Source organism: Poecile atricapillus, chromosome 3 (assembly GCF_030490865.1).
Source record: "Poecile atricapillus isolate bPoeAtr1 chromosome 3, bPoeAtr1.hap1, whole genome shotgun sequence".
Classification (NCBI taxonomy): Eukaryota; Metazoa; Chordata; class Aves; order Passeriformes; family Paridae; genus Poecile; species Poecile atricapillus.
The window spans coordinates 108,988,851-109,005,831 of record NC_081251.1 but is presented as its reverse complement, the minus strand read 5'-3'; the positions used below and the strand labels follow the sequence as shown (position 1 = coordinate 109,005,831).

Here is a 16,981-nt window from a genome sequence, read left to right as displayed (position 1 = left end):
CTCTCTATCCCTCAGCCAAGGGAACAGAAGTGCCATGATGCTGACATGTTTTAGAAGGACAACAAGGTACTTGATGACCCAAGAAGGGTGGGTGCTGCCAAGTCGCCTCCTGTGGTAAAACCAAGTCAGTGGGAGGGTTGGAAGCACGGGAGAGGAAAGCAGTGCACTGCTAGAGAAGCTCGAGCTGGCTGTCAGTCCCTGTGATTCAGGGTGTCCTCCAGTTCAAAGGCAAAGAAGCTGGAAGGAAGCAGTGGTTTTAAGCAGCTCATCACAGACCCCGAGAAAAGGTGGATATTTTGAGAATAAATTACATTATCAGTAAGCAAAAGGATTTGTTTTCTAATTTCACGCTTAGTTTTACAGAACTTTAAGACAAGCATCTCGGTACTTTCTAGATCAGTATTTCAAATTACATGGACATTGACTCTCCAGAATGCTGGAAAGTCACTGATGTGTTCAGCAGCAGGGCTGCTGAGCATCCCTGCAGGCAGATTTGCTCAACCACTGGCCTCAGCCTCTTGAGAGCCTGTAGAACACATCCAGATACTGAAATCTGCTAAAATAAAGCAACTTCAGCCAAAAATAATTACTTTACTTGCAAAGTTTGAGATGTCACCTGCAATTCAGTTTCAAAAGACTAGAAATACTTTTAAAACCCTGTTCTGGCTTGGTCCTGACAGATTGAAAGTGAAGCCAAGAGTGGGGTTACCCTTTGCACAGGGCATGACTGCACTGCAACAGTAACTCACAGGAAAAGAAGCAAACCCACTCAAAAAAGTTTCATGTAACTTTTTTATTAAAACAAATAACAAAACTTCCAAATAACACATCTTATGAAATTACAGAGTCTAATTGAAATTCCTGAATTTTACAGCTCGGCATTAATACTACCACATACTTATAAATGGGGTAAAAGAAGTACATTAGGATCTTTAATACAAAATAAACTACTTTATAAACTTGGAACAAACTATCTTAAAAAGCTATACAGAAAGCAATTATTTTTCCAAACAAGAGCTACAATTAAAACTAGCTACTACCCTAAACTAACTACTAACTAAGTCTCCAAAACATTGAGATGCCTTCACATTAAACTATTCAGAGAGAAAAGGACCTAACATATGTTACTATATATTACTACTATATTACGTAATATTAATTATATTAATTATATTATATTGCATTGTATTCTATTATATAAAATTCTATTATATATAAAATTATATATAATTATATACTATATATAAATTTTATATATAAAAATCTTATAATATATAAAATTATATATTATATTCTATAATATTAAATATATATATAAAACTACTACATTAAGTTATTATTATATCTCTATATATCTATATATCCATATATCTATATCTATATATATCTATATATATCTATATATCTATATTTCTATATCTCTATCTCTATCTATATCTATAGATATAGATATATCTTACAAGAGAGATCTATGAGATGGATTGCTGGTTCCGTATTTTAGCATTAAACAGTTGCAGCACTGGAAAACCCATAATAGAAGTTCCTATTAAAAAAATTCAGTTTCCCTTAGGAATCCAGACGAACTCTTTTCTTTGGCACTGTCCCATCTTCATCATCAGGATGAGCAAATACTTCAAATAGACCTCTCTGCCAATTAGAAAAAGGTAAAAAATTAATTTTCCACAATGAAAAAATACACACTGCACATCTGTTTTTTCCCCAAGTCTTAGGGGTGAGCAGTAAAATTCTTCCCAAAGTTCTCTGTAGCTGCTCAGAAGCAAAGATTCAAATAATGCTCAGCTGTAAAAGGCACTAAAGAGGTATCACTTCTTGTATTTTGTCTGCTTAAAAACACTTCTTAATTCCCTGGTGGGGAACAGATTCCAGAAAAGGCAATCCCATCTCTATATCACACACAGGGCACCAGCTGGGCAGGGAAGGAAGCCAAGGAGCAGCAACAGCTCCGTCATGCAGAGGAGGCAAATTTACCCTGTGCCCACCAGGTTAACAACAGACTCCAGTCCCACCTTGTCCTCTTTAAACCTTACCCCAAACTAGTCAGGGTTTCACTCTTGGTGAAATTAGTCAGGGATCTGGGTGAATCTGTCCCTAACAAAGATTCCCTGTACAAGGCTATTGCTGATTGTGCCGCATTACACCCGCTAAAGCCCCGCCAGGCTGCTCTGCTGTCCTGGTGAGGACAGGAGGGACAGGAGCTTCCATCAAAGTTCTCACCCACCTTGGGGGATGTCAACACTGGGCTCAGGGTTGTGTAGGTTGGACAGGAGCCAGTGGAGCTTGGTGGTGACATTGGAGCTGCCTTCTCTTCACCTTCACTGACCTGCAGATCTTCAGTCACTGGTAAGACTACGGTTTCTTTGACAAACGTCTTATCAGGCAATTTGGAAGGGACACTGCAAGAGACACAGCACAAGGGATTGAAGCTTTGCCTGATGGTTCAGACTCAGCCAGCTCACAAATGCCTTCCAAAGCTTTAGAATCAATTAGGTGACTTGGAGAAGGTAATCCAGCTCCATCCCTGCTTCCACACTCACCTTTGTAAGCTTCACAAATACCCAGCTGAAAATGAGGCAGACTGAATCCTAACTCACAAGAACAGAGGAAGATTCTGTTCTTCATAAGCTGAGAGTTCTCTCAACAGAACTTTTCATCTGCTGACCACATCAGCTCTACTCAAAGACAGGTAGGTGGGGCTTTACTCTAACTAACCCAAGACATTCTCAGCAAGAATGAAACCCAATCCCAATCCCAGCCACCTGCTTCTGCTGCTCTCTGGGAAATTCAAGACCAACCAGCAGGCCTGCAGAATGGCAGTCACTGGCAGCCTCATAAGACAGAAACTGGGCCATACCTGGTCACTTTCTCGTTTTTCCCCTCTTTTTCTTGCTCATATTTTGTCTTCAGTCCCTGGAATGTGGGAATGTATTTGACAGATTCCAGGGCATCAGAGAAGTTCTTAACTATATGTGCAATAAGGAGCTGAATATCCTGCTGAAGAAGGACAAAACAGGGTTTCAGTCTCAAATGTTCACAGGCAGAAACTCAGAAAGCTTTGAACTTTATTTTGGAGAGTAACTGATTCCTTGTCCAGAACCAAAATATTCTTGTCAAGAACAAATGGGAATAAATCAGATTTATTCTTAGGAAAAGAGCTGAGATCTAGAAAGAATTATTAAACTTCCCTTAGAAATGGACAATAGACTCAGCAGCACCCCAGTCCCATTTGTGACCCATTAAAACAGGATGTTTGCTAGCTTGGAAATCTGCCTTTGGCCCTTGCCCTGCCAGGCCATGGAGGTGCCAGTGCTGAGGCTGCTGCTGAACTCACCATTCGGATGAACTCAAACAGCTCCAGCAAGGCAGACTGGAGCAGGTTGCACCTGTTCCTCTTGTCCAGCACAGCATTCACAACTGGTTCAAACAGGTTCCTCTTGGTGATGTAGCGGTTGTAAAGGTCATCTTTCAGGCCAATTATCTTCCTCATGAAGCGAAGAGCAGCTGTGTGAAGAAAGACATTCCAGCATTCAACAACCACGTGCCAGGGCTCTCACCTTCTTGGGGAAGAATTGAAAAACCTGCTGTTACCCTGAGAGGAAGATGCACCCCCAAAGTGCAGAACCAGCATTTGCTGGCTGGTCACCTTTCCTTCCTTCTTGGACTTCCCTGGCTATTTAAAGGTCATCAGGAACCATGGATTTCTTTCTCAAGTCCAGCAGTAATGCATTCCAGCATGCATGAAGTTAAACTTAACTCCCTCCTATGCTTTTTTCCTTGTTCCCCTCCCTGAAACAGTCCTGAGTCTTTCAAGATCCTGGCTCACAACATTTCATTCACTCTCCACAAGGAGAACCAGATTTAGAACATTATTATTGTTATTAGAACAATATTATTATATAAAGACACCATTTCCACTGAAATGAGGCAAGCAATCTGTTTATAAAGGATCCTGTCATGAAGATTTGAAAGGATCCCTGTAGACTTCAAACGAGACAACAATCCTCCTCTCAACACAAACTGCATTACAAGGAAATCCCTGCTTACAGACAGCTGCTACCTATTTCTTTTCCAAATGACTTAATTGGAGCCAGTAAAACACAGCAAATGAACAGCAATTCTGAGTTCTCGTGTACATTGGTACTGGTACACCTTCCACACAGGACACACAAAGCCTTGAAGAAGGAAATCACAACACCTCCAGACTTACACAAGGCCAGAAATTTGTGTTTGCATTTCAGCAAGACCAGTGCTCTCCCGAGCAGATTTTTCTTGATAATGTAAATCTTCATGTGATGCCTGTGCCGTTCCACACAAAAAGACAGCAGCCGCAAAACTGAGGCAAGTTTTTCTGCTGTTTGATAATTATCTAGAAGAAAAAATAATGCCTTATTATTTTTATAGTACTTATTATTTATTATAGTACAAAAAACCAAATCATGTACTCTCACGGTACACTGAGCTCAGTTACTATTGCAGTTCCTGACATCTTTTTAGTGGATTTTTGTTCTACTGGATTGTTTTGGGAAGCAGGACATTGGGTCAGAACAAAACAGCAAACACAACTGCGGCTTTTTTTGCTTTTGCAGTAAATATTATTTAAAATTAGACTAGCAAAACTATGACATTATTCTCAATATACATGAAGGAAGTCTTTCTTTACAAAGTACACCATCAAGCTATGTCAACATTCCCAACTTCAGGAAGGGGCTATGAAAAGTCCTGCCTGCAGAATCCCTGTCCCTGGAGGAACAGCAGATTGCAGCAAGCATATTCCCAGCGGGCATCACAGCTCTGTTGCTTTTACCAGGACTCTAAGGCCTTTCAAAGGGTAACAAAATTAAAATTGTCATTACCTATTTCATACCATTCTTCTGATGTATCAGCCAGAAGCGGTGCAGTAAGAACGTGAATGTAACGGTTGTAGAAGATATTGAGGAATTCAATGATCTCTGAACGCTAAAACAACAACAACAACTTCATTAAACACTGGCATTCACATACAACCTTTCAAACAAAAAACAGTAGTAACAGAAGAAACAGCCTACAAAAACTCAGCTGAGTTCTTTGGCTCTGCAGCACTTTCTTCACACAAGATCAATTTCTTTTTTTGGGGACAAACTTGTGAGACATCCAACCAATCTAGCTATCATTAAAAGAATCCCCAGCATGAGCATGGTTGCAAATATCAACTGGAAAAAACAGAAGTGACTCCAAGTGCTTGACAAAGTGTCCTGAAACCATTCTGAAATGCAGGTAGTTTTGCCCAGAACACCCTGGAAACCCTTTTACAGCTATTCTGGCACATTACAATCTATTAAAATCTTTCAGGATTTATCATCCAGATGGAGAGAGCTATGGTCAGGCAGTGCTATGGCACTGACACATGGGACTGTGTGCTTTAACACTGGCATGATGCCCCAGATATACCTTTCATTAGTTAAATTAGTTTATCTTTTGCTTATTTAAAGTCGCCAGCAGAACACACTCTACTCAGTAAAAAAAACCCTTTAGTTTTTTATCCTCTGCCCATAATAACAGCAACAGGGAATATCAGGCTTTTAAATCTGCCAAAACACTGTCATCTCTTTTGCCATTCATGTTCTCTTACACTAGCTGTGGCCAGCATTTTCTTTGGTTCAATCAGAGCACACAAAATCTTCATTGACTGATGATCTCCTCCAAATTCAGTGTCAGGACTACAGATTATCTGCTCAATGACCTCAGTGAGGAGATGGGTATCCTGCAAGAAAGAAAAGGCAAAGAAAGAAATTATCAAATAATTACTCACAAGAATGGAATGAGTTCCCCACTTACTGCAATTTTTTCAAAATAAAAATTTAAACAAAACACAGAAATTTAGATGTTAATTTGATGGATATTTTCCTGTTTGCCCTGAAACTGCTAAATTCAACTAACTCCAAACCACTTTTACTTACATTCTCACTCTGCCGGGCCTCTTGCATCACAAATTCTCGCACCATGGCTGGACTAAATTCTACTAGATAAGACAATATATCCATAGCAGCAGATCTAACCTGCGGATCATCCATTCTCTAACAAAAATAATAAAAAAAAACCAGATTAATTTGTTAGAGTAAATCAAGTTTGGTATTTATTATCATGTGAAGCTGCAGAGAGGCGGTTTAAAAACTTAAATTAAAACTTAAAAAATTTCATTCCAAAAGTTTTCATGAGAAACATGATAATATGGTTACAGAAAAGCAACAAGGAAGCAGGCAAATCCTTTCCCTAATATTTTCCTCTTTTACAAAGGACACAAGGTTGTCTGTGATTTTGAGAGCCCCAACTTAGGCTGGAAACATTCACAACATCCTACTTGCTTGAATGAATAGCTAAGACTTCATTGATATTCTATACCTGCTATCCACAATTAATTCCTTTTGTACTAAAGCACCAACTGTACAAACCAAGGTGTACAACAGTTTCTGTGCCCATTTACATGCAACAAGAATTCAGACTATTCTTTAAGGGATGTGATTTTCTCTGATAAAAAAACCAATAATCAAGCTTCCACATGAAAAAGTCTCGTTCATCTTTTGACGACCTTGTCACAAGGACTTCACTGCCCTCACACTTCTCCATCATGAAAAGTGAAAATAGTAAGAGCAGTCAAGCCGGGCTACTCTTGAGCAGAACTGTGGGTACCTTCTGGATTCTGGACATTACCAAAAACCTCCACTCTTAGCAGAGCAAAGCTCTCCAATCAGACTTACAAAAAGGTGCTCAGCAGATTAAAACAAAACAAAACAAAACAAATAAAACTATATTGTTTTGGGCTTTTCTAGTTTTATTCAAACCAGTTCTAAGTTTTCACTTACCATTAACACTTTGAGAGTTGGAAGAAATCCCACCTTTGCCAAAGTTTCAAGAAATTCTTTTTTCTCGGGTAATGTGAAAGAAAAGGCACAGAACTCCTTGAGTAACTTCATCTATTGCACAGGGGGAAAAAAAAAACCAAGAAACTTTGTATATTTGTGTCAGAAAACTCTCTGAAAGGAGGAAGCAGTTACAATTTGAACTGGGGGGTATACTGACTGATTCTCCAGTAGTACTTCTAAGAGTGCAGAACTCTCAGAACAGTTTCATTTTCTACTTCATCCCTCTCATTTAAAGCCTTTGAGGAGCCACCAAGATTCCTGACTTACCAACTCACATCGTTGCTCACCAGGTGTAGCTTCATTTGTTAATTGCGCAAAAACTTGAGGCAAAAATTCCTCATCTTTCTGTGGAGCACACAAAAAGAACACAAATTACACAGTGAAAAGGATCCCACACTGCACAAAGTCCAACTTTGGTGCGTGTTCCTTAAATACTTGTACAAAACCAGTTCCAAAGATTTGCTTGGCAATCAAAGAGAAGGACTTGATCTTGTTACAGCCCATTAAAAGCATTAAGATACTCAACTGAAATTTATCATTTGGAAAAGAAAATATCCAAGGGACCAGAAAGAAGGGAAAGCATTCAAAATATTGTGCAAATGAAAGTGCCTGCAATTAATTGATACAGTGTTCACCAGCTACAAACCATTTCCAAACCACAGCCTGAGGGATCTCTACAGATCCCATCTAAGCCACATTAAAAACCACTTACCTTCAACCCATGTAGAATCTCCTCTCTTCTGGAGCTGATGAAGGAATTGAGGGTAGAAAGAAAGCCCTCTTCAAAATCTGATGGATTAGGCGCGATGATGGCCTGAATGTACTGTGCCCTGGACATCTGGTGGATTTTTTTCCTGAGTTCAGGGTCTCTGATAGGAATAACCTCCTGAAACTTTGCCATTTTGGTCAAGAAGTCCCTGTGCCATCCTGGCTGAGCCAAACAAGGATCATACTCAAGGCATCCGACAACACTGAGAATACACTCAGCAGAAAACAGCACCTCAAACAGAATGGTTTTGTCCAGGTACAAAATTCCTCTCACAATGTCAAAGAGAAGATGCAAGCCTTTGGTGTTCTTTGCACTCTCACAGACCTGGAAAAGCTGGAGCAGCTTTGGAATATAGCCTTCATCCTTCAAGGCCAGCGCTAGCTTTTCCTTACGGGTGGGTGAGAGGCGAACAGACATCACCAGCTCTGCAATCTCTCCAAGCCTGTGGAGTTCACAGGCAGGAAGATCCATCAAGGGATTAATTCTACCCATTCCTTTAGCTGTTCCTCTTCTGACTCTAGAAGCTCCTGGGGGACTTCCAGATGACAGAATGACACCAATAGCCAAAGGGGACAAGAGGGGAGCAAGACCGCTCTGCGCTCTCCTTCCTCTGCTCTGCCCCTCCAACTGCCGCAGGTGCTCTTCAGCCACTGTGATGTCACCTGGACCAGAGCCTGCTGATTGGTCCGTGCCTCTAACTCCCAAACTTGGAATGTTGGGCTCATGACTCTCCAGGCTCATGCTAACAACGGCTCTTGTTGGCTGTTGACCGATCAGAGCTTCCAGAAGCCCTTCCAGTGCCTGCAGGGGCCTGGAAGAAGCTTGGAGAGGGCCTCTTCCCAAGGGCAGGCAGGCAAGAGGGGGAATAGCCTTAAGCACTTTCTATTAGAAATTAGGAAGAAATGATGGACTATTAAGGTAGTGAGGCACTGTCACAGGGGGCCCAGAGAGGTTGCTCCCATCCCTGGAAGTGCTGAAGACCAGGCTGGATGGGTTTTTGATCTACCTGGTCTAGTAGAAGGTGTCCCTGCCAATGGCAGGGGCATTGGAACCAGATGAACTTTGAGGTCCCTTCCAAACTTCGGATCAAATTGGCATCATGGAAGCATGCTGGGACACTTGCCCAGCTGTAGCTGAGGGCTGTGGCCTAGGAAGGGAGGATTTCAGTGTTAAGGAAACTTCCCTATCCAAACACCCAAGAGCCACTCTGGACTCACTCTCACATCACCTCAGGTGGGACCAAAGGTTTTCACAGCTATACCCTCCACTCTTCACACAGTCAGACCAGGTCTCCTTACCAGCTTAATCCTGGGTTTCCCATAGCAGCCTCAGAGATGTCCAGATCCTCAAAACAATTTAACCATGATGCAGCAACTAAGTAACAAAATAACAGGTCGAGCTGGTGCCTCTGAGGAGGAACCTGGAATAAAGAAGCTCCTGTGCTTCTATCCCCTCGCCATCTAAGGCCATGAAGGTCGGGGGCTCATCATCTCCTGCTGTTTCTGGGAGTGTCTGGTCCCCTGGCTGCCCCACAGGTCCCTGTGCCCTTTTGTAATGCAAAGGGTAGGTCATGGCCTCTTACCTTGGGCTTGGGCTCCTGCCCTCCTAGAGCTCAACCTGCATCTTGTACTGCAGCTGCATCCCGAGTTACCTGCACTGAATGCATTCTTGAACATCTACCTCACCAGCATCTGCTGGGAAAGTAATGCAGCTGGCTGCAAGCAACCAAGGGCACTCCTGGAGCGTGTAGAGGGACAATTTCCTGATCCAGGTTTTAGGTGAACCATCCAGAGGTTGTGGATGCCCCATCCCTGCAAGTGTTGAAGGCCAGGCAAGTTGGGGCCCTGAGCAACTGTGTCTAGTGAGAAGCATCCCTGCTCATGGCAGAGGGCTTGGAACTGGATGATCTTTAAGGTCCCTTCCCATGAAAACCATCCTACAATCCGATGATTTGGAAGAGATATAAAAACAATAATAAGCGCATCACGGCTCTTACCCCATGTTGGCTTGGTAATAGCAGCTGGTTTTGTCTTTTCAGTAAGTGCAAAGAATAATTCATGTTTGTGCAATACCTTAGAAATTTCAAACTATGTTCTAAGTGTTCTTTTCCCACCACTTAACTTAAAGCTGCTACATGTCCCTTCATACCACATTCACTAAGGGCCACGCTGGCCCATCCAGCAATAGGACACATGCTGCTACATGGGGAGACATCAGTGACAATGAACAATCCCACCAGCCCATTAGGGCTGGAAAGCCTTTTGCAATCAGATAGCAATGAACAGGTCCAGTGTTTCACAATTTAGGGTGTCTTCCAGCTTCTTCTACCTGTGGTGATGCCTTCAAGAACCTAGAAATGAAACAACACACACTTTTGAGGTAATAGTAGTAGAGGAGGTAATATAAAGCCTGGTGTTTATTGGAGGCCTCCAGGGACAGATATGGAGAATGTCCACAAAATGCATCCCCCCCAGGATGAATACAGTTTTCTAAGTTTAGAAAATTAGCATAATTGACAAAAAATCACCAATTAGAGACAGAACTGGTGAGGCCATTTCCCCCAGTTCAACCCTTCTCTGAATTCTGTCTCCCCTTTTTAGGGACTAAATGCTCTTGATGAAAATGTGTCTCAAAGAGCTGCTTTTGACCTTGGTTCCTAGGGAGGGACAGGCGCTTTGTAACCCCCAGGGATTGGAGCTCTGCAATATATTTTGTCTTTCTGCCTAGGGAGAAAGGTAAGGAAAAGTACTGGGACTACGAATACACAAATAGGCTACAAATTCTTGTGTAAAGAGTACAGAAATGTATAAAAGAAAAGAGGCAAAAATCGATATGGCATCAATGGAAAACTGCATCTGAAATAAGCACAGAATGAGTCCCGTGAAAAACAATGCAGGAGGCCTTAAGAAAGCAAGAGACTATGCGCAGGCACAAGTTGGGATACTTTTTCTGGTCAGAATTCCTTCAATAAAGAGTTTTTCCTGGAAAATGTTGATTTATTTTTAGCAAAATAATCATGGTAGAAGTCAGTTTTGAGGAATTTCTTGTTTGAGCTTCTCACTATGAAGCTTCTCTTCATAATTCCCATACTCTGCTTCCTTTTGCCTTTGAAAGCACTTTTCTAAAAAAAGAGAAACAAGTGTTATAAATGAGAGAGCTTAGAATTAAAATGTTTCAATCCTAGTCACATATTTTTAATTTCCATTTTGTGAAAATGCTCAGCTCTGGATTTTCACCTCAATTAAAACATCATAAAACCAAGGAAAAATGTTTCTACCTACTCCATTAAAATACACAAAAGTACTTTGTGGAGTATGAAGTGAAGGGTATTTGGTCTCCAAAGAACCAGAGATCTGTCTTTCCACTTTGGGGTGTGGGGGGAGTGATGAAAACATTTTATGAAAACATCAATTTGAAATGGAAAAGAAAGGGCTTTTTAAAAGACTGGCTAAAGCTTACAGATATTAGCTAGGAAGTGACAATTTTGAAACCAAGTATTAAGTTAGCTAGGAAGAATTCCCACTTTTCAAGGTGCTGGTTTTATAAAGATCAGCTCACCTGCATGCACAGAGGTGGTGGTGTGCAGGCAGCTGCTCTCACAAGGCTGTGGATGGTTTATTACCTTTAAGTGAGCCTCAGAGGAACACAATTGACAAGTGTGACAAACACTTTTCCCACTACACTCTTAACCTGACCCTGGGCATCTCCTCCATGCAACACTGCAGACCTGAGGACATTGCCAGCTTGGAACACCCATGCAGACTGTGCCTTAGTTCTCCATACATCACAGGGGCAAAACTAATCACGCTGCAACATCACAGCATCTTCCTTAGCCTCAAAATGTTGGTGTCTGCTGAAGAGCAGCTCTGAGAGCCAGAGGCAGGACTTGGGGCACAGAAATTTCCCACCTTGGGCTGACAGATGCTTTGCTCACCAACTCCTCTAGTAGTTAAAGATGGATTCAGCTGGGACTGTTGAGGCATGGGGTGTGGGGTACAATTTTTCTGAGCTGGTTTATCATGGGCTTATTTATTTATTGAGTTTTTATGATCAACCTAGGCATGTTTCACATTATCAGAATTGGTTGTTCAGAGGGTCTCAGTCCTGCTCTGCCAAGCTATCCAGGGGATCCTTCAGTGGGAACCTGATCAATAGATCATTCAGATACCCTTGGCAATTAAGGAGCTCAGATGTCCTTGTCAGAACCAGAAGCACACCCGGAATCCCACGGATTGTCAGGGCATTCTGGGACTTCTAAATGTCTTGGCTGTTTTTTAAATCAATTCAGAGCCTGAAGAACCCATATGCTTTAGAAAACAATAAATATGAAGGATTTACACTAGAGGCATGCCCAGACACCCAGGCATTGGCAAAGATAGTTCCCAATAAGGAACAGCCTGATCATTACCTGCTCCATGCTGTCTTGGGGTGATTTTATGATGATACTCTATTCCCTGGTCATCTGCTCTATGCCCAGAAATGGTTGCTGTGGTTTTAAGGTGGGTTTGGGAGCAGAGGTTGAGCCTGGGGGCTCTTGCACAGGCTTTTTTCAAAGCCTCACTCTCGAATGTCTGTGGTTCCCTGCAGATGGGCAGACTTTGTTGCTTAGCTAGCTTGGTTTTTGTTAGCTTAGGGAAGAAGGTTTTTTCCTTTCCCTTGGAGACTTCAACAGCAAACTTACCACAGTTTTGGGTTTTTTTGTCCTGAACTATTCAGTTTGGTTTTGGTTTGAGATCAGAGAGTTGATGGGAGAAGCAGAGGACCAGCAGGGATCCAAGGAGCTGTTCTGTCCCTGCCCCAGGCCTCAGAAAAGCCAAACCCACAAGAGAAAGGACACTAAATCCACCAACTTCATCTGCTCTGAGGAGACCAACATCAGAGATTCACCAGTTTCCCATCTGTTTGGGTTTTTTTCCCCTGAGCTGCTGTGTGAGCCTTTTGGTTTCTTCCTTCCCTGAGATAGAAGCCAGGTGCCATTTTGTTCCTCCCCACACATGGCTGGCTGTTGTTTCTCTCTTTCCCTGGATTTTGTTGGTTTTTATTGTTTTTTTTATAACAGTGTGAGTGTGTGTACAGGGAGGGCAAGGTCTGATAGTTCAATATCTACCATTTTTTCACCTTTTTTTTTTCCCATGCCATGTTGGCACTCTGTTTGTCAATAAATGGTTGGGTTTTTTCACTTTCATCCGCTAGCATTAATCTCTCATTAACAGAAAGGGATTGTTGGAATCTTTTTTCCAGAGGAAACACTCATTCCAGAGCATTTTCTCCTCCACTTGTCTTTAAACTAAGACATGCCAGTCGTGATCAAGACGGAAGAACTGCTTAGTACAATAGTCATTACTTCTGCAAACTCTATTTTATTTTTTTTTTGGCAGCACTTAGCCCTTAAAACACTGTTTAAATCCACATCACCACAACCCAGAGTGGAGATGCAGAGAGACAAGCATTCCTGGGCTATATAGCTTTTATATAGCTCCAGGAATTTGGAGTTTCTGTTGGCAATTGGTGGAAAATGGAAGAGCTACAGGGTTAGCAGTAGTCCATAGGAAATGCTAACTGTAGAGATGCATTAGGAAACACCTCTCCTCAAAAAGGAGAGCTTTGGTGCCTGACCCCAGTGCCCTGATCCCTGGGGGATGTGAGACCCCAAACCATACCCTGAGAGAGAAACAAGAACTGGAGTTAGGATTTTCAGCAGCCCTGGCATTTCTGTTCTGCTTATGGGAAAAGATACACTTCACACAAGCACAGCCTGCAATTTAAAAGGTGCTTCAGCAGCCAGCAGTCCAACTGCAAGACATTTTCTGATCTTTCTATTCCCTGTTTAATGTCACAGTTTATTCTGTCCAAAATCATGGTGCTGTTGTCTTCTGGGACATCAGAGCCTGCTCCATCCACCAGACTTTAATGCATAGTCAAAGAATTAAAGAAAGTGGCTTCTTCAGAGTCCATTCCCCAGTTCTTGCATGTACTAATAGTTGTGGAACTCTTCATTGGTGGAAACCAGGAGTACCATCTACCCCGTACTACCATTACAAAGAACACACCGACACAAACAGATTTATGCCACTAAAATAAATGTTAGACTCCAAGGTCAGCTGTAGCTGAGCAGAGGATACTCTAGCTATTCAGTGGATAAATGCTAATGCTATTTTTTTCTTGATCCTATGCAATGAGATATCAAGCAGGGCTGGTCTGTCTTCTACTGGTGCGGAGAAATAAAAAACACAAACTCTGAACACCCTGAGTGTTTTCGAAGGTACCTTATAGGAAAAGCATGGAAGAGCTTTACACATCTAGTAATTAAATACTCATTGTGTGCTTATAGAAATATACAGAAATAATTTTTTTCTAACTAAAATATTTTAAGTGTGTTTTAAAAATAAGATTGTTGAATTATTTCCCAAGGGGAAAGAAATGCAAGACCACAGAATGCACAGTTGCTTCCATACAGTCAAGTGAACTGCTTCCCCAGCAATGCTCAAGGGTTTTTGCTGCATGAGGTCAGTGCAAAGCAGAGCAGTTGCATTCATTTGGTGAAGAGAGATTAAGGACATGATGCTGGGGATAAGGAGATGTATGGCCCTTATTGCAGGAGCTCCTAATGCCCTGAGGCCTGTGTGATCTGCCAGACTGGGCTGAGGGCAAAATGGACCTGACTAACCCTTGCTGACCTTGCAAGATACCCATCACAGGAACAGAGATGTTCAGGAGTCTTTGCTGTTAAAGCAAAGGAGTTTGCTTAGTTCTAGGCCCTCTTAACATGACGAACAGGAGGATTTCAGAGTCTAGACATACCACCCTGAGGGACTGAGGAAGGCAGAAAAGAGCCCCTAAGCTGCCTTCAAATATCATTACTATAATTTCATTAGATATTATCATATGTTATCATTAGCTGTAGTGCTGTAGTTTTATTATTATCACAATTAATCTTTCTTACCCAGAATAAGAAATTCCAGAAACCCACACATTCCAGCCTCAAAAAAAAAAAAAAAAAATCCCTTTCATGCCCTTCTTTTTAGCCATTGTGATCTGAGCCCTGTATTAAGTTCTAGCTACAAGCATTTCTACACTGAAATTCTTATTGATTAAATCTGTTGGATCTAAAGCTTCTCCCTCTGCATTTTTGCAAAATGATAACTAAACAGTGTTGACAGAAAAAAACACAGGAAGCAAATGTTGGGGTGGATGCCCATTCAGGTGCATTCAGGCAGAAAACCCTCTCACTCCAGTCTAATGAAATTTCAAGCACAAAACCCTGTGGCAAGGCTGGATAAGACTAGTAAAGCTCATTATTTTGTATTAAGCCATAGTACAATCAAGTTTACTTTCTTGCAAAACACAAAACATGTCAAGATCCTGAACTGGCGCAGAGAAATGGGTGAAAGTTACTGATATACTAGAAAGCTAACTTAAGGAAGTAATACAAGGAAATAATACAATACAAGGTAATAAGGAAGTGTACATTGCCAGAAAATTGTAGTTACCAATTTTGCCACCAGCCTCAATGACAGTAGTTAAAAGCTTTCCTGAGTCTGTGGGGAAGAGGTTGGAGTTTAAAAAAACATTCAGTCTTGAAGCACCACTGTGGCAGAATAGCTTTTGGGTATTAAACAGATCGAGTGGTTTTAAAGATGGCATTTTTGAACAACCTGCATATCACAATTCCTGCCTTTTATATTTGAGTGGCACCTAGGAACAGGCTGAGGATGAAAATGCTTTAGTTTTAAAATAATCTATTTCAGCTTTACAACTCCCTAGGAGAAGCATTATCCTCCTTAGCAATGAAAGGGATCTATGCCATACACTTATTACTGAGGGAAAAAATTTACTTTGCACTTGGTGAACACTAAATAAAGCATGTGAGTCTCCAGCAGATCTCCCTCATACACGCCCTGCTGTCAGTTTGCAGCCACTCATTGGTGTACAGAGAAGAGGGCTGGGAATTAGATTGTGTATGGTGAGGGGAAAAACCTTCCCACTCACACATGTGAGAATAGGAGAACAGGCAGGATGGGTGCCCTGCTGGCAGGGCCTCCAGGAAATAGCTGGGACATGAGCAGGACAACTGAAGGAAATTTGTTTGGGATGCAGAGGGTATTCAGCCTCCATCAGTCCCAGCAAGCCAGTGTTTAGGGGAAAATTATCAGGGAAAAAAAGTAAATTTAGTCCTTCTGCCTATTTCAGAAAACCTTCCCAAAAGCACTAAAGTTTTAATTAAATTGCTGTTTTCAGTTGTTCAGTTTTAAAGACCAACTTATCTTCTGGGAATTCTGTCTTTTAGCAACCCTAGTACATTAGAGCAGCATACCTTATATAATTAAACCAATCTCACAGCAAATTCCAGATTGGCTGTGCAGTGCAGCAGCCCCTGGGTAATCAGCACCTGATTCAAAATCTGCTCTTTGCTTAGAGTGTCTCAATACTCTTCAAGATTCCTCAAGACTCTTCAAATCCCTGGCTGATATTTACTTTACAGTACTTTTGCAGGTACTACAGTCCTCATTATTCAAACATTACCCAAGAGGAAAAACTAATGTTCTTCATGAAACTATATTTCAAATATTTCACTTTTAGGTCATTAAAACTCTGGTATCTTCCTCCCACTCTCCAAGCACCCCCTTATGTTGTTGCTCTTCGATGACTGCCACCTGTGTGATCAGCTTTCCCAGCTAAGGAGCCACTAACACTGCAAATATCACTATATTGCCATTAATAGAACGCACAGTAAGGTGCTCAAACAGCTGAAATTACTTCTTCCAAACTGTAATCTCTTGTATTTATCCACTATGAACTTGAAACAGCACTTGCTGTTGTGCTGCTGGTTCACTGCTCCCAAGAAAGACCATCCCAGTTAAACTTTTTTTCCCTATAACAGCTTGTTAGAAAATCCTTTTTCTTTTTTTTTTTTTTTTTAAATCTTCCACCATTCCACTGCTCCTTTCTTCCTCTCTCCTAATATTCATGAGTAATGAATTAATATTGAGATCATTGCCTCAAGGAAAGGTCAGGTCTGTGGTGAATTGACAGTAAGAGTGCAGAAATCTGATGCCTGTCACTGGTTTGTCACAAGGAACTACAGGAAGTGAGCACAAGTCACCTGAATTCTTCCATAAAATGAGGGAAAAGTGTTCCATACCCTGACCCCAAAGGTTTTCTGGGAATCCCCCCAAAGAAAGTTTCATTTTTAGAACACGAATTTTTTGGAAAAGCAATTTTTCAGAAGTAAAATCCCAAAACATGGCCATGGATAGAGATCAGGATGATTAAAACTATCAGGATCAAAACATCT

General features: G+C 41.5%; 2 protein-coding genes across 2 annotated transcripts in view; both read right to left on the bottom strand.

Moving 5' to 3' along the window:
* Positions 1-7,421, bottom strand: part of LOC131577712 (uncharacterized) — a 38,628-nt gene extending 31,207 nt beyond the window's left edge. Inside the window, exons 1-7 of the mRNA XM_058835756.1 lie at positions 7,353-7,421; positions 7,185-7,262; positions 6,858-6,968; positions 5,955-6,071; positions 5,627-5,758; positions 4,872-4,974; positions 4,263-4,384 (exon numbers count right to left, since the gene is read on the bottom strand). Coding sequence (XP_058691739.1) covers positions 4,263-4,384; positions 4,872-4,974; positions 5,627-5,758; positions 5,955-6,071; positions 6,858-6,968; positions 7,185-7,262; positions 7,353-7,421 — 732 coding nt within the window. The remainder of the gene's footprint in view (positions 1-4,262; positions 4,385-4,871; positions 4,975-5,626; positions 5,759-5,954; positions 6,072-6,857; positions 6,969-7,184; positions 7,263-7,352) is intronic.
* Positions 7,191-8,414, bottom strand: LOC131578250 (serine/threonine-protein phosphatase 4 regulatory subunit 3B-like). Its single transcript, XM_058836822.1, is given in 2 exon segments — positions 7,191-8,168; positions 8,171-8,414. Coding segments are annotated over 2 exon segments (795 nt in total). The 5' UTR covers positions 8,412-8,414; the 3' UTR covers positions 7,191-7,614.
* Between the last annotated feature and the right edge of the window lie 8,567 nt (positions 8,415-16,981).